This window comes from Diadema setosum, chromosome 21 (assembly GCF_964275005.1).
Source record: "Diadema setosum chromosome 21, eeDiaSeto1, whole genome shotgun sequence".
NCBI classification, from domain to species: domain Eukaryota; kingdom Metazoa; phylum Echinodermata; class Echinoidea; order Diadematoida; family Diadematidae; genus Diadema; species Diadema setosum.
This window is the reverse complement of record NC_092705.1, coordinates 20,325,449-20,349,242: the sequence shown is the minus strand read 5'-3', so window position 1 is coordinate 20,349,242 and position 23,794 is coordinate 20,325,449. Positions and strand designations below refer to the sequence as shown.

General features: G+C 37.4%; 2 protein-coding genes across 2 annotated transcripts in view; both read right to left on the bottom strand.

The window, feature by feature from the left end:
- Window positions 1-10,429: 10,429 nt before the first annotated feature.
- On the bottom strand, window positions 10,430-18,133 carry LOC140244384 (uncharacterized). Its single transcript, XM_072324023.1, has 6 exons — window positions 18,109-18,133; window positions 16,037-16,086; window positions 15,501-15,608; window positions 12,622-12,814; window positions 11,718-11,876; window positions 10,430-10,596 (listed from the first exon to the last, which is right to left on the bottom strand). The coding sequence occupies exons 1-6, from the start codon at window positions 18,131-18,133 to the stop codon at window positions 10,430-10,432; spliced, it is 702 nt and encodes a 233-aa protein (XP_072180124.1).
- A 2,823-nt stretch (window positions 18,134-20,956) lies between these two features.
- LOC140244649 (uncharacterized) overlaps window positions 20,957-23,794 on the bottom strand; it is a 48,181-nt gene continuing 45,343 nt past the window's right edge. Inside the window, exons 6-7 of the mRNA XM_072324270.1 lie at window positions 22,804-22,946; window positions 20,957-22,133 (exon numbers count right to left, since the gene is read on the bottom strand). Coding sequence (XP_072180371.1) covers window positions 21,933-22,133; window positions 22,804-22,946 — 344 coding nt within the window. The 3' untranslated portion in view covers window positions 20,957-21,932. The remainder of the gene's footprint in view (window positions 22,134-22,803; window positions 22,947-23,794) is intronic.

The window sequence follows — 23,794 nt, the reverse complement described above, 5'->3', positions numbered from 1 at the left end:
TCTTTCGACCGTCGAATACCATGTAAATGCATGTAAAGGTCGGGGCTGTTGCTTCGCTGTAGGGACTCGCAGAGATACACCGGAGCCGACTTTTATTTTGAACATGCTGAAAAAACAAACAAACAAAACAAACAAACAAAAAACTGCTCCAGTGTATCTTTGCGAAACTAGCTACTGAAAACAAAGAACGTCAAACTTGGTGATTGATATGAACTATTCTTAAGCATTAGCAACGGATCCAAACACATCTCCATTTTTTTTTATTCGTTGGGCATTCGTTGTCTCGATAGGCCTTCAGTGAAAGAGTGAAATCTCTTCGCACTTTGTGCATTTTTTTTTTCGTAGGTTCATTGCATGACAATTCTTGAATGCTTACAGACATTCCACTGTCTTTGACCGTGCTCTAAGCCGCTCTTTTACAGAGTTTGAATATATCATGGAGACCTCCGTTCAGAAGAAATTTGGAAATCCTGTGTGGTACTTGGGGGTAATATGGCAGGGAACAAATCCTTTCAGTTTTTCTTCATAAAAAATCGATCCACTACCTTGCGCACATAATAGCTTCGTTTGGAAAGTTTAGAACTTGAATGTGAAATCTTTCTGATGATGAAATGTAATTGGATAAAGCGGGTCCCTACCATTTTTTAAACTAATTTTTGTTCACGTGGCTTGTTCTCTATACACATTGCTGCCGAAAGTATTGAAAGGGGCATCGAACTGCTGCTCGCTCGGTTTGCTGTGACTGAGGAACGATGCATATTTAAACAGGAACGCTGTGTTTCGTCTAAGCAACTCATCAACACCGGCGATAGACCTCATTAATTCTTCCCTGCACGGAGCATGGGTACAAAGGAGAGATTTTTGTCTCTTCTCCTTTTGTATTGAACACCTCTGTGGACAGACAGAAGAAAAGGAGCATACCACAATGAAAGGGCAATGTACCTGCCTGGCGTTTACCTGCTTATAGATATTTAACTATAGATTTTCCCATCCATCTTCGCACTTTTGTCATTCAATTTCAAAGATTTATTTTTCAATTTCGTCCCGAGAAGCACGTGGAAGGCATATCCTAACTTCAATTTCGTCAGTTGTGATTGTAATTCGTTTTTCGTCAAACATTTTCAAGACATAGCATTCAAAATCGTCAATTGTCATTCAAATTCATCCCTCCCCCTGACGGATTGCAGATTGTGAAGATCAAATTCGTTTTTGTTCACACAATTTCATGAATTTTTCATTCAAATTAGCCAGATGTTGTCGTATGCGAGACGGTACGTCTGTTTGTACATGGACTTACGACACATGGACATTCATCATTTCCCTATTATTGATGCATGCCTCTGTCTATGTCAAAAGTGTCACAAAAACATTTTGAATATTCTTCCCTACTTTGATCTTATGAGCTCCGCCGCCGGCACGCCTGGGCAAAACACAACGCAGCTTTGAAAAATCTGTCTTAAATCAAGGAAAATGCATGTGCATTTGTGGTATGTATTGGTACATCACCGCTCAGACATTTTCATTAGCGAAATGCAGGTACTTTTAAAGAGATAGCTAAGTATTTAGCTGATTGAACATGATTTGTTATCTCATTTTCCGCATTTTCCGCACATTTTTCCAGAGTAAAAACAGATAGCAAGGGAAGAGGATATGTCTGTCTTTCTATTAGGCAAAGTCATATGTGTGAGCGCTAGCGAGCGAATCGGTGATTTCCAATCCAATGAAACGAGATCAGTCGTGTTCTGAGGTTTGCTGCTTCTCATCATTGGCGTTTATTCAAGGGCGTTTCAGCCTGAAAAGGCGCATCAGCCAAATAAGACCAGAATAAGGCCAACAATTCTTTTGTCAGTGACGATGCATGGTTATGCAATCATCATTTTTGAGACGCCTGTATGTACTCACTGAGATGCGCATAGTCAGGTGGCGGCGGATCTCGTACTTCAAATGGTAGGTTTCCTTGGAAGTCCATTCGTTAGTAGGTCCATGATTGATGTAGGTCCATGGTTTGTATCAGTGTGTACTCGGATTGCTTGTGTGTGTGTCTGTATCTGTGGTTCTGTGTGTGTGTGTGTGGGGGGGGGGGGGACACTTGTGTGTATGTTAACTCCTGAATGTAAAATGTGAACCGTTACAGAAAAAAAAAAATGCATGAACAATAAATGTCTGGGAAATCACACCGGATATAGATATGAGACGAATATGAATGAAAATTTAACGAAAATGATTGACAAAAGACGAAATCGATCCTGCTGTTTTGAGTGCTGCGAGTGAGACTGACGGATTTGAACTGTAAATGACGGAAATGTATGCCAAATGACTTATTGAATGGACTTTATTTGAAAATGAACGACGAAAGACGAATTTGAAAGTAAGATTGGCCTATTCCCGACATTCCGCGACAAAATTGAAGTAAAAATTTGTGAAATTGAATGAAAAAAGTTTGAAAATGAATGGGAAAACCTATAGTAGCACCCGTGGAAATCCACGGGTCTGAGGGCCTTATATCTTTCTTCTTTTTTTTTTTCGTATTTGATCTTCCATATTTTGATTGATGAAATAATACTGTTTTTCATTCCTTCGTTTAATAATTGTGCTCTCTTCTACCCATGACCAACGCTCCCAGAGAAATGTGAGTGTACACACACGATAGGGTAGGACTAGGGACTCACATGCAACTCTCGAGCATGACATGGGTTTTTCTTAGTGCAACCTGGGAGCCGCTGAAAAATGAATGTCGTACACAAACGGCGCAGGCAGGGCGACACTAGACACCAGCTTACACACAAATCTGGTTAGTTACTACGCAACCGGGCCAATTTCTGAAACTTAGAGTAGAGCACTGGGAATGGGCCAAAAAATGGTTCGTGACGTTATTTGAAGATCATCCAAGCACTTTCAGAAAACGGGGATGAGCCCGCTTTCCTGAATATCCCTGGTTGAAAGGTGTGTAAACCTATACGGATATCCCCGATTGAAGGTCCTTACAAACGCGCACACACACACACACACACACACTCACACACACACACAATTTCCTTGCGCTGATTTTTCTGTCTGAAAAATATCATGTGCGTGTTCTACTTTAAAAAAAAAAAATCACAAAGACAAACATACCTGGTTATTACTTTAAACGTCAGCAAATATCAATGACAACTGAGTTTACCACCGCTACTTCTTTGTCGTCTCAAGATACAATTTTTACCAAATATTCTATTTTGCTTTTAGTCCAGGCGCAGCGACCCAGAAAAACAGACTTCGTTCAACCCACCCCGCAGAAAAGGTTTGACTGCATGGGGTGGTCGGTTGGACCCTCTGGAACACCCCTAGGTAGTATGTGATATCAAATTGTGGTATCAATGAAATTTTACAGACCATTTTAGTTGCGACATGACCATATTCTTCGAGGAAGCGTCTGCGCACACTAAGACTACTACACGTACCACTAGCACTGCTACAGGCGCCAATGCCAGTGGTGCGTGTTATAGTCTTAGTGTACAAAGACTTTTTCCGCGACAAACATCGGTTTTTGCCTGCAAACTAACTTTTCACGATAAGCTGGGGTCGATGTAGTGTAGTTTCCAGACGTTTTTATTTCGTCTTTATTTCTCCGAGTTAAAGCAAGCCAAGTGAGAGTGCATACCCAGCGATTGCGACGCCCGAACCGTTTTTGGTGGCAATCATTGAGCATGCACCCTCACTCGGCTTAGCGCAATACAGCGGGCTTCTGCACAATACACAAACTGTAACTCAGAGAAATAAAGGCGAAATAAAAACAGCTAGAAATTAAGACTAGGGTCGGTAACGCTTGTTGCTATTGGGGCACTGAAAATGACAAAATTATCACAGTTTTTGCATTTATTTCACGAAGGATTCATCGAAACGCCTTAAAACTATATATGTGCATGTTGCTAGAGATGTCAGCAATACAATGGGATACATTGTAAGGTATGATATTGTGCATGGTTACCATGGTAACCGGATGCCTACAGGTGATTGGTAACTCCCATAAGTCTGGAATTTAGACAGGTTTGTTTCTTTTGCCTTTCGTGCACATCACTCATTGAAGATGAGCTCTACACTGTAAAATTAGTCTGGATAAAAAGGGGAAAGACGCCCAAGATTTGTCCCTCATTCTCTCCTCAGCATTAATTCATTATTGCACGTTTTGAATAAAATTTACATATGATATGTCATTTCATTCTATATATATATATATATATATATATATTGTTTTTTTTTTTTTGTTTTTTTTTTAACATTTTTTTTTAATTCTTTGATGGATAATCCAGCGCACGTGTATATTCCTTCTTTAGAAAGGAATTTATCGGTATTCTTGAATAAACTTCCTTTAAGAACATAAACAATCAATTGCTTTCCTCTGCTCTTTTCCAGGATTGTTTTGAATAACCATCGCTCTGTAAATACTCGAAAGAGCTACTATAGAATATTGGCTTTTCTTTCTGTATTCATCTTATTTTTAAGGGAAATTTGTGTCCATACATTATTAAAAACTATATACATTTGCCTATGCTTTGAAGTCAAGTTTGTGTTGAAAGTACGACGGATGCAACGTATTTTTCATGCATTTTACTATTCGAAAATGATATTTTTCTTTCAATGGCCGTTTATTATGCCTTTGCTTACAAATTTTGCTGTAACTTAAGAATGCTTCAAAATATTCTTCACATATATGTCGTACACTTTATGCAGAAGGAAGGACATGCTTATTGAGCTTTTTGAAATTATGGACTTTAGTTTTTGAGTTATTGACAATTAAATTCTGATTGGATAATACTGGTTGCCATGGCAACAGGGAAAACTTTTTTAATGAAAATCAATAAAAAAGTGTGTGTGTGTGTGTGTTTTTTTTATTGCATCTATAAGAAAAAAAAAACAATGTTTGCAGCAGTAGGAGGCATTTTGGGGGTTACCAGTCACCTTTAGGCATCCGGTTACCATGGTAAACATGCACAATATTATAACTTACAATGAATCCCACTGTATGGATGACATCTCTAGCAACATGTACATATATAGTTTTATGCAGTTTTGATGAATTCTTCGTGGAATAAATGCAAAAACTGTGTGAGTTTGTCGTTTTCAGTGCCCCAAATAGCGACAAGCGTTTACCGACCCTAGTCTTAATTTCTAGCCGTTTTTTCGTCTTTATTTCTCTGAGTTGCAGCTTGTGTATTATGCAGAACCCCGCTGTATATATTGCGCTAAGTGGAGTGAGAGCACACACCCAGTGATTGCGATTCGGTCGTCACAATCACCGGGTATGCGCTCTCACTCGGCTTACTTGAACTCTTGAAATAAAGACGAAATAAAAACGGCTAGAAACTACACTACACCGAACCCAGCTTGGCGTGAAAAGTTAGTTTGCAGGCAAAACCCTTGTTTATCGAAGAAAAAGCATATGCGCTCTAAGACTACTACACGCAGCACTGGCACTGACGCCTGTAGCAGTGCTAGTGGTGCGTGTAATAGTCTTGGCGTGCGCAGACCCTTTTACGTTTGTTCCAACAAATCATGATGAAAAGTGGCGAGTAAAATTCTACTGACACCACAATTTGGAACCACATACTACCTGGGGATGTTCATAGAGGTCCCATCTACCACCTTGTCTGGTCAAACCTTTTCTGCGGGGTGGGTTGAACGAACTCCTTAATTAAGCCTCTTACAGGAATTAGCGCCTTGACTATTTAATTTGACATAGCAACGAGCAATATTTAGAATAGCTTAAAAGAAACTATCATATCCCTCAGTAGGCGTTTTCACATCAGCCCGATAAAAATCCAAGCTCGAGATATTTTTCGCGATCGCAAATTAGCGTGCTATTTAATTTCCTATTCACGTTAGCCCGAAGATTAGGCGTTTTCACATTAGCCCGATGTTTCGAAATAGCGCGCTATTTGATAATGTGAAAACAAATTAGCGCGCTAAAGATCGAGAAAATTTCTCGAGTCCAACTCGGGAAATTTCCGAAATAGCAGGATAATTAATGCGAACTAGCGCGCTATTTGATAATGTTCGGGCTGATGTGAAAAGGAAATAAAATAGCGCGCTAATTTGCGATCGCGAAAAATATCTCGAGCTTGGATTTTTATCGCGCTGATGTGAAAACGCCTATTATCAAATCGTGCGCTAGTTGGCATTAATTATCCTGCTATTTCGGAAATTTCCCGAGTTGGACTCAAAAAATTTTCTCGATCAGACCGATACAATTAGCGCGCTAATTTGTATTCACATTATCAAATAGCGCGCTATTTTGTGATCGGGTTAATTTCCCAAGTCAGAAAATAGCGCGCTATTTCGAAACATCGGGCTGATGTAAAAACGCCTATAGACATTCGAGTCAAGTAACCACCTTAGACGGTTAGCGGATTAGATTTGAGACAATAATAACTTGCATTATAACATACTTAATGCTCTATGTACAATGCAGAATATGGTTAAAATGTAATCTATGGCTTTGCTCAACAATAATTTCTAATCATTTCCCCATGGTTACATCCAATCCGTGATCAAAATCAAACATTTTACCTGGTAAGGAGAGAAATGTGATGTACTGAAAATACAAAAGAATAAGTGAAAATTAATACATTGATTACCAAATAATAGATTTAAATATGAAATGACATGGCCTTATTATTTCAATTCAATTCAATTCATTTATTTTTCATTCTTCCTTTTTCCAACAAAACATAACACATAATAAATTTGGAATTACATCATAAACATAAACATTCGACTTTGCAAAAGATAAATGATACAGATAAACGAAAGAACACATACTGGAAAAAAAGTACAAAGTTATGCTTCAGTTGAGAAAAAAAAGAACTGAGAGGTCCACTAAAAAGCAAGCTTGTATATTGTGAACCACTCAAAAAATGAACAAACTTATGAATTACTTATTTACAAATACTTATCACACTACGACAGAACAGAACAAGACAGGAGAAATACAAAAGACATGACACGACTTGACAAAAAAAGACGGAAAGAATGGAGAGAGAGAAAGGAAAAGAAAAAAGAGAGAATGCCTACACGCTGAACTAGGGAAATGGAACAGGGGGTGATTGAAAATGTGCTTCAGAGGGCTGGTACTGGACGCAGCTGTGCAAGGATTTGATGGCTATTACATAATAAAACACGTAATCAATTACGCAATAATGAAGCCAGTGATCGAAAGATTGGTGGATGGATGATGAACCCTGAGGTTGATGAGATCTAACTAATAAAGAATATATCAGAGAGGATTTAAGAGAAATGATTTCAACTTGCGCTTAAAAGAATGCAAAGAAGGTGATTTTTTTATATCACAGCTTAATGAATTCCAAAATCTAGGACCGGTGTATATAAATGTACTCTGGGCTAATAAAGTTCTCAGGAGGGGCAAATGAAACTCATTAGATTGCCTAGTGGGATAATTATGAAAAAACTGGTTCCGTGGAAACATTGAATTGAAAATACTGGGAAGTGCATTTGCATTGTAATTAAACATAAACTGACCAAGCTGTAAAAAATACAAATCTTTAATTTTCAAAATCTTATATTTATTAAACAGTGGCTCTGAATGGGAACGTGGTGGGACGCCACAAATAATACGAAGTGCCTTTTTTTGCAGTAACAGTAATTTATCTAGCAAAGTTTGATGGGCACTGCCCCATGCTAGGAGTCCGTAATTAAGATACGGTAAAATTAGAGAAAAATACAAGGTCAACAAAGAGGACATTGGAATATGAGACTTGAGTCTATTTATGATACCAATATTACGAGAAATTATGGTACTAATGTTAATAATGTGCGGTCTCCATGAAAGTTGTCCACTGTGATACCAAGGAATTTTATATGAGATACACGTTCTAGCAGAGTGTCATCAAAAATGATATTTGTGCGCAAAGCTTCTACGGAATTGCTAAAAAGCATATACTTAGTTTTCTGGAGATTAAGTGATAATTTATTAGCTCTTATCCACTGAGTAACTTTTTTCAATTCGGAATTAACAATGCGTACGAGAGTATCTGGATTTCGGTGAGAAAAGAAAACGTTGGAATCATCAGCAAAAAGTATAAATTATGTCACTATTCAGACGACAAAATACTAGTATGTCATTCAGACGACAATTGCAAAAAGGCAACGATTTTCGACAATCAAAATTATATAGCTTGTAGCCTGAAGGTATGCATAGTATTGATATAGAGGCGAATGTTGTTTCAAATGAGTCTAACCCAAAGTCCACAGTACTGTTGTCTTCAATTGTTGGGAGGATTTAAAGACTTACGTCTAATTGTGGATTGGATAAAAAGCAAGCGCCCTCTATCGTTCATTTCCCCCTGGACGTTCCCAATTTCGTTTCATTATATAGGTTTTCCCGTTCATTTTCAAACTTTTTTTCATTCAATTTAATATATTTGTGGTTCAATTTCGTCCCGAGAGATCTGGAATATGCCAATCTTAGTTTCAAATTCGTCTTTTGTCGATCATTTTCGAACGAAGCCTATTGAATTTAATCATTTGTCACACATTTTCGTCATTTACAATTCAAATTCGTTCGTCACACTCGCTGCACACATAACAGCAAAAGCAATTTCGTCTTTTAGCAATCATGTTCGTCAAATTTTCCTTCAAATTCGTCTCGTATCTTTTCTGTTGTGATTTCTTGGTTGTTTGATTTTTCCTACAACCGTTCACTTTTTCCACATTTAGGAGTAACATACACACACGTATACCGTACCCCCGCACACACACACACACACACACAACCCCCCCCCCCACAAACATGCACACACACGCACACACACACACACACACACGCACATACAGACACACCCTTCTCACAGAACACACGGAGAAAAACATAAATCATGTACTGTCGAACAAACAGTGATCCACGATTTCCAGACAATTTTACATGTGTGTAGAGTTTAAGCCCATTTGAATGTATATAAAAAGACATAAATTTTAGCCGTTAATCATTTTGAATAAAGTTTGTTTCATGCAATAACATAAAATTAGGAAGTCAAAGAGCTCAAGTCCAAAAGTTGTCACAACATGATTAAAGATTGCCTTTACTGTTTTTAATGTTCTCTGTGTGTGTGTGTATATATATATATATATATATATATATATATATATATATATATATATATATATATTTATATAATCCCAAGCAAACGGTCAAGCGGTCAAGCAAACGGTTTAGGAATAATGTCTACTGATCCCAATATCGGGAGAAAGTGAGGTAATGCAGGCTTAGAATTAGTTCACCCTCACAATAAAAGACCAATGCTATCCGACGAATTTATTTGAAAAATTCATGAAATTGTGCGAACAAAGACGAATTTGATTCTTACATTCTCCAGTCGATGGACGGCGGGGACGATTATCAATGACAATCGACGATTTTGAATGCGATGTCCTTGAAAATGGTTGACGAGAAACGAGTTACAATGACGATTGACTAAATTGAAGTTAAGATTTGCATTCTGTGAGTTTCTTGGGACGAATTTGAATGAAAAATCTTTGAAATTGAATTTTAAAAGTGTAAAAATGGACGGAAAACCTATATCAAAAGTAGAGGTCGATGATGCCTCCCCCCCCCCCCCCCCAAAGTGTCACACAAGTTTTCAGTTTTTACAGGGTCTTCATGGTATCAGCTGAACAACAATATGTCAATTTCGGACTCTGTCTGTTCGGAAAAATGTCAAGGTAGATAAAAACATTAATACAGAAACAGATATTAACATGGTGAGTAATATTTTATTTTTGGATGAGGCAGAATCTATTTCAAGCTCAATCATGCTTCCAAATGAATCGTTTTATCTCTGAGGTCATGAATTTCATTTACGTTTCAAGGTTTATTTAGTCGGTCGTTACTTATACATGTGTATATCAACATGTGCACAAAATAGGACATTATGTACATCGATAACTTTGTTATCGGAGTCATATGATTTTGTTATTTTGAGGAAACACACACACACACACACACACACACATACATACACTTCTAGCATACTGAACTAATTCTTCTGCATGCAACTTTACAGTAATAGGAGAGTACTGTGTATCTGCACTGGATAATTCACAAACTTTCCAGTCTTTAACGAAACAGCATGTTTTCTGTATGATATCATGTGAAATGAAATACACTTTCATTTTGACTGTCATGATATCCATGGTTATCATTCGGAAATAAGAAAAAGAAGGAGAATGAACTGAACTAAAATTTCTATCTGTAAAGCTGCTCTTGATGGTGGAAGTCCCTCAAATCTTTTGAAAGATAAGATGCGAGTTCACTTGTCTTCTCGCGATCTCAAAGTTCTCCCTTTTCCATGAGAGATATATGGAATTATCTTTCTTCTGGCACAAGCGTTTGCTGGATACATTTTTTTTCCAGTGGAGGTATATCGTAGCAAAGACTTTAATTGACGTAGTGGAGCGAGCGTCGGTATCGTATTGATCGCCTGTTGATCATTCGGTTGTAGACGTAGCAAGAACCCACAGCCAGCAGCATGGCGGCAATCACACAGATGACAATGAGCCCGAGTCTCGGGGTGCTCGATGGCCTATCCGCAAGGCAGATATACTCTGAGGAGTGAATATCGGAGTTCGATGTTAAGTGCTTTGGAAGGAGAAGATTACCATTTTTGGCAAATTATAGTTGTAAATAGGTCTCTATGATTATTCAAGCTATAGAAATATTTTGTGGTTTTAATGAATCCAATGCCAAAGAATTTTTGAGACCCTTTGTTTGAGAGAGAAAAGAAGAACATACATCATTCTGATCAACTGGCAATATATGTATATGTCAGTGCACCACATTGTATGAATTGATACTCAACCAGCACGCATATTGGAGAAAGAAACAGTGGCAAATGGAAGTTATGAATTCAGTTCTGGTAAAGACTTTTAAGATGGTTCATTGTGCTATTGATACAGACATGCCTGAAAATTCATACTCTTGTACGGACAACGCCCAATATCCTACAATAAATTGTCTGTTTATCAAAACCTTATCAGACGGGACTCAACCATGATGAAGACATTTTGATCCAGACTTAGATGAGGAAAATGAGGTTATTAGTATCATATAGCGAACTAAGACATCCCGATGAGCAGAAAATTATTTATCACATTAAAGGGGTGGTATATGGTATTGCTGAAATTGAGAATTGAGTTTTTAACTTTTTGCGAAATACTAAGAAACCACTTATAAAATGTTACAGAGCATACCATTTTAAGAGAAATTCGAACTTTATTTGATGAAAATCAGGTATTTTGAAATGACTGAAATATCAAAAAGCAAAGTAAAACAAAGCGATCCTTAAAAATAGAGGTGCATCCCACCTTTCATTAGTATCACTTTGTTTTCGATATTTCATCCTTTTCAAAACCAATTTTCACCAAATAAACGTTAAATTCCTCTTGGAATCAAATACTTTTTCATATTTTATAAGAGGTCTCTCATTATCACACACACACACACACACACACACACACACACACACAAAACAACAACATGAAGCCAGGTCTCAAGCAAAACTATGCCACCCTTTAGCCTATAACCAATGCTCATATTTGTCGCATTTTGTAAGAGATTCCATCGACTTTATTATACGCTGGTCACGCACATTTTTTATAACTTCTATACGTCAACATCGAATGTTACTCAATGTTAGTAGAAATAATAACTTAGCTGCCTGACATACCGATTCCCTCATCGTCGACGGCGAACGGCTGCATGACCTCGATGAAGTCGAACGTAACGGGCGTGCTGTCGATACGTAGTTTACTCTCACACTCCAGGTAGTAGCCCAGAGCTACCGTGAACTCTTCTTGTAGGATTGCACTCTTACTGAGAGAAAGAACTGACAAAAGAAGTCGAATCTCACTTTACTATAATGTCACTATCGTTTCTTTTGCACTAATTCATCAATAACAAAGGTAGAAGCATACTCCTACTGCTAAATTATTATAAGAATGGTCTAAGTGAACTATGCAAATTATTATTAAAAAAAGAAAAATCCAGCCTACACGTTAAGAATCAATGCTTCTTTATGCTACTTACACTTCAATTCTCCTCCTCCTCCTCATAAGATATCATTAATATCACTGATTATCCATTTCATTGATGTACATAGTGAGTAATGACTCTGGAATAACCAATGCTCATAATTCCTCAAATTATACCTCGTAAAGTGACATCATTTTGTGAAGCTAAGCATAATTCATCTCAGTTCAAGCAATTATGATTCCGATGCATTTGGATTCTTAAATAAATTGCCCAATCCGCATGATAAACAAAGTTCGAATAAATTGAAGGCTATTTTAGTACTTACAGAAGATGGTTACATTTTCAAAAGGTTTTGATACAGATTCTAACCGTGGACACAGTCATATTAGAACACGACCATTGACACCACGTAAATCTATTTTAGCGGCATATTTTCCAAATGGCAAACCACACTTATCTTTGGTCATTAATTCCTCATGACTCTTTGTGTCAGTCACTTGTGTTTGTCAATCTTCAATTTGTTATTTTTTTCTAAAAATTACTATGAATTTCTTTGTTCTTCTGAATAATGTCCCCCATGTCAGGTCAAAACTGCAAACCTTCAAAACTCGTGTCATTGTATAATTCCACTTCCAACATCGTCATCATCCACTCCGTGTCGGTCTTGTTGAACATGAAGGCGATCTCGATCTCGACATCCACATCGACGTCGAATTGTAACATGAAGATCGAGAAGTCATCGCCACACATCGAAGGGCTGGCGTCTGCCGAGGTTGGGATGTAGATTGGTTGCTGTTTTAACGAAAGTTTGCTTCAGGAATTAGAATATTTCTTTTTTTTATACTGCAAACAAGCACAGATAATCAATGTATGTCTAGATCTTAGCCATGACCATAAGAATGAGAGATATTTTGGTACAGCGTTGATTGATTGATTGATTTTATGAAAAATTAAAATAAAAAAAGCTTGTCTCCTTGAGTCAAAGAACATTGAGTCAAAGCTAAAATTTATTTCATACGTAACAATTGAAGACCTGAATATAAGAACGACCCAAGTCCAATTTTTGGCCAAATTCAATTTGACATGGGAAATTGTAGCTTACGCATGGACTCATCTTGTGTATAAATGATAAATCCTAATTACACCCGGAAGTGCCTGAAATGAATGAGTTAAACCTTATATGAATGTAAGAATGAAGGACTTGGGTCATTCTTACATTCATATCATAGCGCCCTCTCTCATCCTTCTCTCATCTCTATAGCAGAATATCATGTATATGATTCAAAGAACGACCCAAGTCCATCACACAAAATGGCCTCTCCACAATTAATGTAAATATTAATTGTCATAATAATATATGGTCTAATTTGTATATACAATGTTGCCTTCCCATCACAGTTAAATAGAATATTATTGGACGAATAAAAAAGATATGGAGTTTTTTTAAGTTTACTCGAAATGGTCTTCCGTGGACTTGGGTCGTTCTTATATTCAGATACTCAATTTGCTGGTGATGATAACGATTAGATGTTTAATCATTTTTAACAGAATTTGTATTCTCCGGATATCTTAATAGCACGAGCAATCCGGGTCTTACAGCCCACGAGCTCGACAGTGAAAAATGTCCATGGGTAATACAGTCTTTGAGTCATACAGCCCACGATCTCGACACTAGGCAAAAAGGCTTACGAACTCGACAAGAGGCATATAACGCCAAAGAGCTCTACTAAATAAGCTCTACACAAAGTTCAAAAAGGCCCACGAGACCGACACTAAGTACATCAAGTCCCGTGATGTAAAATGTCTGTCTTGTGGGCCCTTTTTCCTGGTGTCGAGCTGGTGGACCGTATAGCTCGTGGACCTATTTTACTTGATGTCGAGCTCATGGACCTTGTTCACTTTAGCGTCTAGTTCGTGGGCTTGTTTGACTGATGGACTGTATGACTCGTGGGTTGTTTAAAGGTTCTAGCCCACATTTGCAAACCCACGAAAATCAAAACTGCATAAAACAGGTCCAATATGACTTCAAGTACAAGTTATAACAGTAACATACCTCACCTGTTGCTCTTTGTCTATACCATTCGATAAAAGAGAGAAAATCATCGTTTTAAAATCAATTTTCAAACCGGGTCAACCCGACCCAAAATCAAATTACGAGCGCGGGCTAGCTACGCACATTAACTTACACATGTATCGCATGCATGTAGTACGTGCGTGGACCGGAGCTAGCGAGCGTTTTTATACGCATGCATACGGTGCATTTTCACTTATTTTTATGAAAGTAATGGACTAATTGGAACGAAATTTTGCACAGGTGTTCCTGCAATCATACCCAAACTCCATGCTAACTATGAGACCAATTGCTGCAGGTTTACAAATGTGGGCTAATACCTTTAAGACGTGGGCTGTCTGACTCGTGGGTTGTTTGACTCGTGATCTGTAAAACTCGTGAGCTGTAAGACACGTGGGTGTCGAGTTCGTGAAGTGCGCCCGTACAATCAGCCTCGTCGAAACGTGCATTCCCTTATTGTTCTTCAGTTTTGAACATGATTATAGTATGCACACAAGATGCATGCCTTTTAGTGAAAAGAATGGTTACGTTTATTCTTGCAATAGTGGATACGAAGATATGTTTATTTTATCAATAAACAATCAATATACGGGTAAAAGAATCATTAATCGTTATCATACAGAATGTAGCTTTTCTCACGGTGTATTGATCTTCCCATTGAGTAATTCATATAAAATCCGATAATGATTTAATTAAAATTGAGAGTTGTCATCTACCTTCTAGACTTTGTTATAATTCTATCTTATGAACTTCATTTCATTATTTTGGGGTCATTTCTCTACAGGTGGCATTTATTTCCACACGATAAGACAGTCAACCTATACTGTTTTACATGATATGCAGCGATTAACATGATTTTCTTGGCAACCATTGCAATTTCTTCAAACTTTCCCGATGCTCCGCAGTGTTGAGCTACAGATGCATGTGATTGCACTGCTATCAACTCATATGAAATAACATCCGGTACTCTTTTTTTTACATTGTTTAACGACTAGTTAGTGAGTCACTTCGTAACCACGAAAAAATCGCAAAGAAATAAACTTCATGTTTGTTTACATTTTTTTTTGAGCTTTGTGTGTACTAGACGACACAGATAATCTTTCTGTCACACTACAAAGATGACGTCATCAAATATATCCCGATACTAACAATGGATACAAATTATAGTGAATAGCGTTTCGTCCTTTGGAAAGTGAAGTGAAAAGCGATGTGGCTATTTCTGAGGTGCCATACGAGGCAAATCACACCGCAATTAGAATATTTTTTCTACAAGTCACTGTGTAAAACAATGTAATTGAAAGAATTAGTGTAAAGAACTGGGGGAGAGGAGTTTCGGTTTTTGCTTTGGTGTTTGGTGTCGGTCCTTTTCTATTCTGCTGAAATGGGTACTGTAAGGGGTGTGCTTACCGGTAAGGTGGGTTCGTCGAACTCGATGGTAGCGTTGAAGCCCATGATCATACAAAGAATGTCTTCATGTTTCACCCGCCATTGAAAATCATTGGGACTGGGAACGTGCTGCATGCCAATTTAAACGATAACGGACAAATTATTGGTGTATGAGTGACTCAAGATCATGAACATAATATAGACATTATGATGAATTGTTGAATAGTGTGAGTTGCGAGGAAAATGTCAATTACACTCCGCATTTTGAAAAATGCATGTTGAAGATGAGTACGAGCAAGTGGAGATAAAATGTTGTATTGACGAAACTGTATAAGAATTTGATTTTTGAAAATAATTTATGCTAAAATCAGAAAAAGCCTTTAGTCCGGAAATATTTCAAGTTTAACCAGATGTCTCAGTGACCAAATTTCTCTCGTCAGTTCTTATCTAAGTGGTTTAACAAATTAAAACCACTGAAAGAGTGAAATAATGACATCTTTGTGAGCATTTCACTGTTTTGCTTACACAGTCTTGACTAAAGAAATATAGATTCTTACTGTGCTGGCGTGCTGAATCAAGAGGTTCACCATACATAAAGTCAGGATTCCTGGTATCGAAAGAGGGTAAACACATAATTAGAGACCACACGCAACTCGAATAGTGCTGAATGTTTGGGTATACGTATATATCAAACACAACATAACACAACATAATACTTAGGAAGAGCGAATAGAAGATCCAATTATTCTTAAAAAAAAAAACACAAAAAACAATGAAATCACCTGTAAATGCTCGACCATCACTTATAACAAATTAGTGCAAAGAAAAGAATGTGTACTCCTATTTCAGATTTTTACTAAAACAACAGATCTTCCATATTTTTTTTTAAATACCATTCAGGAATTGAAATCGATCGCATTTTGAAATACATTTAACAAATTTGTCTTTGCAGTAATGTGATATTTGAGTGGAACGGGGTTATGATGTCTTGTTAATGCAGTAACAAAGGACTGTTTCTGTAATAGTTAAATTCTGTCACAAAGAAAGCTGAGTGTGATTAGAGACATGACAGACTCAAGTCGTAAGTCATGTAAGTCAATCTAAAACAGGGTGCAGTTAATGGGGGGGGGGGTGAGGACATAATCATTTCGAAAGTATAAGAAATATAGAAAATTCTGTAAAAGGACTTAAACTGGTTTCAAGTGCAAATAGCCGCGGTCACATTGACGAAAGATAGTGAGAAGTTTGACTGCCAGTGTGAACGGACGAAAAACAGTTCGCGAAGACTTCGCTTTTTTTTTTTTTTGGTCTTTTTTTTTTTCCAATCTGACCACGGCTATGATTCATATTCGACATGGATTCTTGGCAATTTTAAATGTAATTTTGAGGTTTCATCGAAAAATAAAGAGGTGAAACGACAGGTTAAGAGGTTACGAGGATGAAAAGGAGAAGCACTACCCATATCATTCTGCCTGGGATATAATGTCTGGATACATTCATGTCTTTGGGGTTTTTTTGAAGGGAGGGGGTAGTTGACCTCATCATGTACGCTGAGCATTGTTTGCTCTTGGCATTGCTCATGTTGCTATTTCCTGACCTTTACCGAAGTAAAAGAAGATATTACTTCAAATAAATACATGGGCTGGTCGAGATTATTTGATACTTAGCGACTCCAACAGTCCAAGGGCCATAGTACATCCAAGTTAGGAAGTTTAATAAATTTATTGTCTCTGTATCAATTACGCTGGAAGCCAAAGTACAAGAGCAACAATCATTACCCCATCAAACTAGAAGACCGGGTGATTCATAGCCTTCCGTCACAGCCGTCTTTGGGTTTCTTTTTCTAGACGACAGTATTGACTCGTGGATAGGTGCATCTTTAACTACCTACAATTACCTCTTGGCGCTATTCCTTTCGTTCATTTACATTTTTACTATGCTGCCAAAGATTCAATACACATACATAACACATGAATGACTCCACAAAGTTTGCTATTGCACTCCACGGCAGCAATTGAGCCTGATAAGTCCTAAGCCGTAGTACCCCCTGTCCTTCGTTTGAATGACGCTTGATATGATATTAACTAGCGAGAGAATCTAAGCGCCCCTTGCAGTGCTACAGGCATGGCAGGGTAATGAGCATAATCTACTTTATTTTTCATGAAGGCGGGAAATAACTGGCTCAGACTGCTATAAGTTTGGACATTTATTTCTTTCATCAGACCTTGGAAAATTCCGGGCAGAATCAAAAATACGTACTTAAAGAATTTCATGAGAAGCGACCCGATCTTTACAGCAGTGTATCCAATATGTTAGCTGTGATCCATAAATCTTTTGAATTCATTACAAATAATTTTTGCCAAGCTGATAAGTACTGTATGGCACAGATTTTTCGACACTTGCCTACATTGCTGTGCATAGATTGAACCAACTTACAATCTCATGCCTTTAATTTCTATCACCCACTTTATTTGAATTGAATCTCAACCATTGTCATGAGGAAGACAATTAAGTATTCTCAAAAGACGTGAACTGGTTTGTCGAACTTACTACAGAAGAGTCTATGGATCCTTTTAAAAATCCTTCTTTGAATAATATGTAAGAATTGAGGGTAAAACACCTTACTTACCGGTGGCGTACTGTCTCCTTGCCATTGTTTTTGAGGTAGAGTATTCAGTAGTCTATGGAAGTGGCAACAGTGTGGTGCACATTGCTTGATAGTCTATAGGGAGCAGCAGTAGCAAACTTCTCAAAGGTGAATTCTAATCATCTTTCGGTTACCATTTGCCATTGTTCAGACTGTGATCATAGCTTTGGAGCAGGACCATTAAAGGTCCAAAGTGTATTAAGGTTTTTATTAGTCTATCTCTCCTAGACCTGGAATCACGTGAGTCGTTTCAACGCATTCCGTAGCAGGCTAGGTAAATATTAAACTCAGCGCCGAAATGTGTAGGTTATAGATACCGCTCAGGTATATAAAGGGCGCCACCTGTGATTAGCATTGGACAATACTTTCTATTTCGTTTTGTTGGTGACTATAAAATAATTGGCAAAGAATGTACTTTTGCGTTCTCTCATTTCCCTCTCTCTCTCTCTCTCTCTCTCTCTCTGTCTTTCTCTCTCTACTTCATTTTCCTCTGCAAGGTTACATAACATTATTATGTAAACATGTATAACATGTATAAGTAGCCCTACATACGCAAGTACAGACATCCACTTATATGCATGCATGTACATATATATGTATATATTATATATTATATATGTATATATATATATATATATATATATATATATACACATACATATATAGCATAGGTCGCGACACTAGCGCCCGGGGCCACTAAAAGTTGATCTTGGGTCACCAAATTTCCCTAAGAGTTGCAATGGATTGGTATGTCCCCTTTTATTTTGGGCATTTTTTTTTCTTCGGGTCATCGAAAACTTCAGATGTAAGCATTTTAGTGGCCCGAACGTGCCTCCGGAGGGAAGAATAGTGTCGGGCCCTAATATAATGTAGCACGTCAACTTATCCTCGCCATGGTAAAAATAATAGAAAGAATGATAATGAAAATCATAACAAGCTCTACAATGTCTCCTTGTGGTAGACTGAAACATTAGTGTCAGGCTGTGTGAAAAGTTTTAAGAGACTTAAACTCCGAGTGCATCGGAAACCAAAAGATGTCAAATACACCTAGTAATTGACATAAAATCCTTACAATGTGGGATTTTTTTTTTTTTTTTTTGGCAGACATGCAAGTTGTCGGGAGAGAGAGTTTCGTCACCGTCACTCAATGAAGCTTTGGCAGAATCAAGCTCTTCTCTCGTATACTCACAAGTTTAAAGGAAGCAAACCCAAAGAGAAATGTGGATTGAGTGAAAGCAGCAACAATAGTAGAACACAACAGAGAAAGTTTGAAAAAAAAATCACTTTTCTACAATATTGAAAGAGCACCTAACAGCTTTCAGAAAGCAGGGGGAATAACTGCTACCCTTAACATAATGTCAGTATCAAGTTCATAGAATGTGTAATTTTCATGGAAAATGATTTTTTATAGAATCCCCTTTATATTTTCTTTATATTGTTTACACACATGACGTCATAACCTCTAGTAGTCTCCTCATCCAGCGGTTCTAACACCAAAATTATTGTAAAAATTAATAACTTTTGCATCGATTGTCCGACTTTCCTCAAACTTTTCCTGATGTATTCTGCTGATGTAGCTGCTTTCACTCAATTCACATTTCTCTCTGGGCATGTTGGGTTTGGGTTTCCTTTAATAAAGAACGACACATAGAGAAAAGTGATGGCTATGTTGGAATGATGAACGATCTATTTATTGATGGATGACAGGGAGACGTGCGGGTTTCTCACAGGAATTATATCGAAATTAGTTTCACTGTCGTACGCACATGTTTAGCAATGAGGGATGAATTCACGAATGATTCATTTACACTTGTAAGCCAATTGTCTCTTGATCCAACTTCCTTCCAAGTAGACCATCTACGACGTCACAATAGAAACTTGAGGATAAAGCCCTGCTTCACATAGTATTCTTTCCCCTTGTAACATTTTCATCAACAGGGTCTCATTTGGCTAGTTTGTTTGGAGCGTTTATTGCTTCAAATTGATACAAGCTGCTTATCCTATGCTAGGAAAGTCATTAGGTATAACAATCACATGCAGCGTCTCTATATAGTCGTGATAGGATCGACTAAACAAAGCGAAAAAAAAAATATGAATGGTGCAAATTACTTTGTAGCGACTCGTGTTAACTCCTTGACGTAATTTAAGTGTGTACAGATGTGACGGATAGAAGAAAATCACGTCAAAATCCGGATCGGTGTTGTTACAGAAGGTGTCACTAGATGTGAATTGTGCTGAACAGTTACACTCCATTTTGTTGTAATATCAACAGCTAGGTGTCGGCAATCATATCAAACAGGGTTAAACAAGCACCAGGTTTTACCTGGTCGCGCGATGAACATTTTACCTCAACACTTATCTACTGCGTCTAAGTGTGTACATGATTAGTGCCAACATTTCCGGCATTTTGGGACCACACTGTGATCTACTGGATAATATGAGTGCACGTGTGTGTTTTGTGTGTATATGTACAGAGTATGTGTAGGTGTGTTTAGTTTCTTCTTTATGCATGATTGATGTGAGTGTATCTGTATCTCTGTCTGTCTGTCTGTCTGTCTTCAATTATGTGTTGAGCAGATAGGATAAATACCTGTTCGTCGCTCTGAATTCTTTTCTTACTAAATCCAGTACAGCATTCTTCGTTACCAATTTATTTTGCTCCATGTCTCATTCTTTAAAAAAGCAAGCAAAACTGGACAGACTGATTAGAAAAAAAAAAAAATCTCAATGTATGTATCCTCTGCAATGGAAGTATCTATCATACCAATACATATTGCAGAAACATGCCTCGGAAATCTCCCACTGTTTCAGATTCGTTCAAGTGCTTCAAGAAAAGTCTCTAGTTGTTTCCGTTCTCCGACGTATAAACATAAAAGATGACTACATATTATAATGTTCTATAAAGATTAGGTGTATCGATAATATGATGTGAGTTTTCAAGCATTTCACTTGTTTGTGAGATTGAATTATACTTCCTCGTTGAAACTAGAAAATATCCACTCAAATGAATACAAAATAATTTGTGACATTTCTAGATATACAAAATATACTCATCTAATCTTTCGCAAATACAAATAAATACTTTTTAATCAATATGTGTGTAAACAGGTACAGTGAAAATAAATGACAAAGATTGCGAATCAACCGCCGAATAAAACAGTTTAAAGCAGCTTGACGTTACAGTCTCAGCTGTTAGTATTGAGAGAAAAAGGTGTGTTTAAATCACCTACCTTGGAACGTGTACGGATTAACTTTCTGTTTCTGATGTTCTATGTGTTGGAAGTGGAAAAGTGCTAGTCATTATTTCTCGCATCATAGTTTAGATTGAATACATCAATCATTTTCGTACTTTATGCTTTTAATGTGGCCTCGTTTTGAAGTTTGACGAACAGAATACAGCAATATCATGATATGCGTTCCACTATTTTGTGAGAAATATATATGGAAAGGAAAGGCAATGGAACAATGGCTCCTGCTAGAAAAATCAAAGCTTACAAAGTAACAAACTTGAAATTACTAGTCTAAATGCTGTGCAAAATATGTTAACACACATCAATATTACCGCGAATAAACATTTTAGCGATGAATACATATGGTTTGATTTGGGGCACCACTGTAAACAATTTCACGAGATAGACATAATAAAAATACATAAAATCCTGACGTTTGATAAATCTTTATAAATAGAGTAAGAATCAATGTGACATGTTTGTTTCAATGATAGCCATTGATCGCCGGACTATTAGTCTACTTTCCATAAGAAGATCAGCTCTTTAATATAATGAAATGTAACAGAGATGGATACACTAATCACCTAACAAATAATCCAACACACATTTGTCACTGCACACGGATAGCGGGAAGTTAGGCGGTGTTCTCTCGTTGGTGGCAGCAAGCCAGAAATACTTTGCTCGTTGCTTACATTCTGCGTCGCCGTTGCATAGTGTGAGAAGCTCGGCTTTGTAAATTTCGTCGCATAGATTTGTCGGTATTCCATATGAGTGACTCTGTAAGGGAGACAAAACAGAAATCATCACAGGATATATGCTACCAACTCCCGTCCAGCTAAAATACTCGTTATCCAAACTTTGGATCGCTTGCATTGCTGAGGCACATCTTAAAGGGCAATTTACGACCAGTTGACAGTTATTTGATCAAAATCGGATGGAAATTAGAGGAATTATGAAATTGTAAAGATTCACCCATTTTTGCCAAACAGTTCTCGAACTATTAATTTGAATTTCCAAATACGTCAGCCGGTGATGAATCTCCTCATTATTTCTATAATCGTGGTGAAAAAAAAAAACAACAACAACAACTGACGAACATTTAATTTTCTGCTGTAACAGTTACTCTCGTACTGTAATTTCTGGCTGATTTACTTCAAAACACTGATCAGTCAGATACATTAGGAATTGAGACTTAATTTTCAACATTTTGTGAACGGTAAGCTGTGATATGCAAATTAACTGTTTGAAAACTTAACTAAAATGTTACAATTTCATAACTCTCCTAATTTTTATCAAATTTTGACCAAATGTTCAGATTTGTGTCTATTATTTTTTTCCAAACTGAATATATCTAACTGGTTCGGAATTGCCCTTTAATTCTTCTGTGCTTAACATTTTGAGTATAAGCAAGTTGTATGAGTCGGTCTACACACAAAGTGCAACTTACACAAGTGTAGCAGAGCTGATGCCGATTGCACGGACTGCTGAAAGCTTCCCGGTACCCTCCGGACCCCAGACCCCTGAAGCCATCGATAACACTGCAGTCGTCAAGGATGTAGTCGAGAACGGGACATAACTTTTCCTGAGCAACTGGAGAGAAAAAAAAAATGGGGAAGGGGGACATTAAGAGACGGAAAAAAAAGCAAATGTTAACGAGCAATTCATCACTTATCGCAATCATCAATGGCCATTCAGAGAAATTAGATTATTGCTGATATTTACAAGTACACTTACAAGCATGATGGATGATTTTATTATTGATAGAGATAAAGTGTCATTTCAATAATGATCCAATCACTGCTTTGATGTCAGCTGGTAACGTTCTTGTGCTTTCACGGATCTCTGTTATGTCATGGTAACAGACCGTGCGATCTGAAAAGCAGTGTAATGATGTCATCCCATCTCCCAGCCATGTGTGATTCATGGTCACAGCCACCGAAGGACTAACACGTGAGAGTGAAGTTCATGGAGTAAAATATTAACCGATGAGTGGATGCGTACAATTAGGAAAAACGAAAAAATAGGTGTGTTCACCAGCGGCTTTACTGGTATATGTTAATGGTTCATTTTCAAGGAAATTGTTGTAATGATTGCTCAGATTGGAGTTAATATCCTGTCAAAACAAATTTTTATCATCTTTAATGGACAGATTTTCGATTATATATAATTACAGCTCATGGATACCATTCAGTATTCTACACTGATAACTGTTCAATGTCATGTGGTTTGCCGATGACCGGGCTAGGTTTGCCAAATGTGTTTGCAACGTCGAGAATACTTTGACACCCATCATAGTTCCTCATAAAAAAATTGAATGCTACATGAATAATCCGTTTTAGTTGACACATTGAATGCCTACTGAGAATACAGTGTGTACTGGTCTTTTCCTGTTCAAACATGTCAAATACATCATAGTTGACGGTACACAACTATGTTTG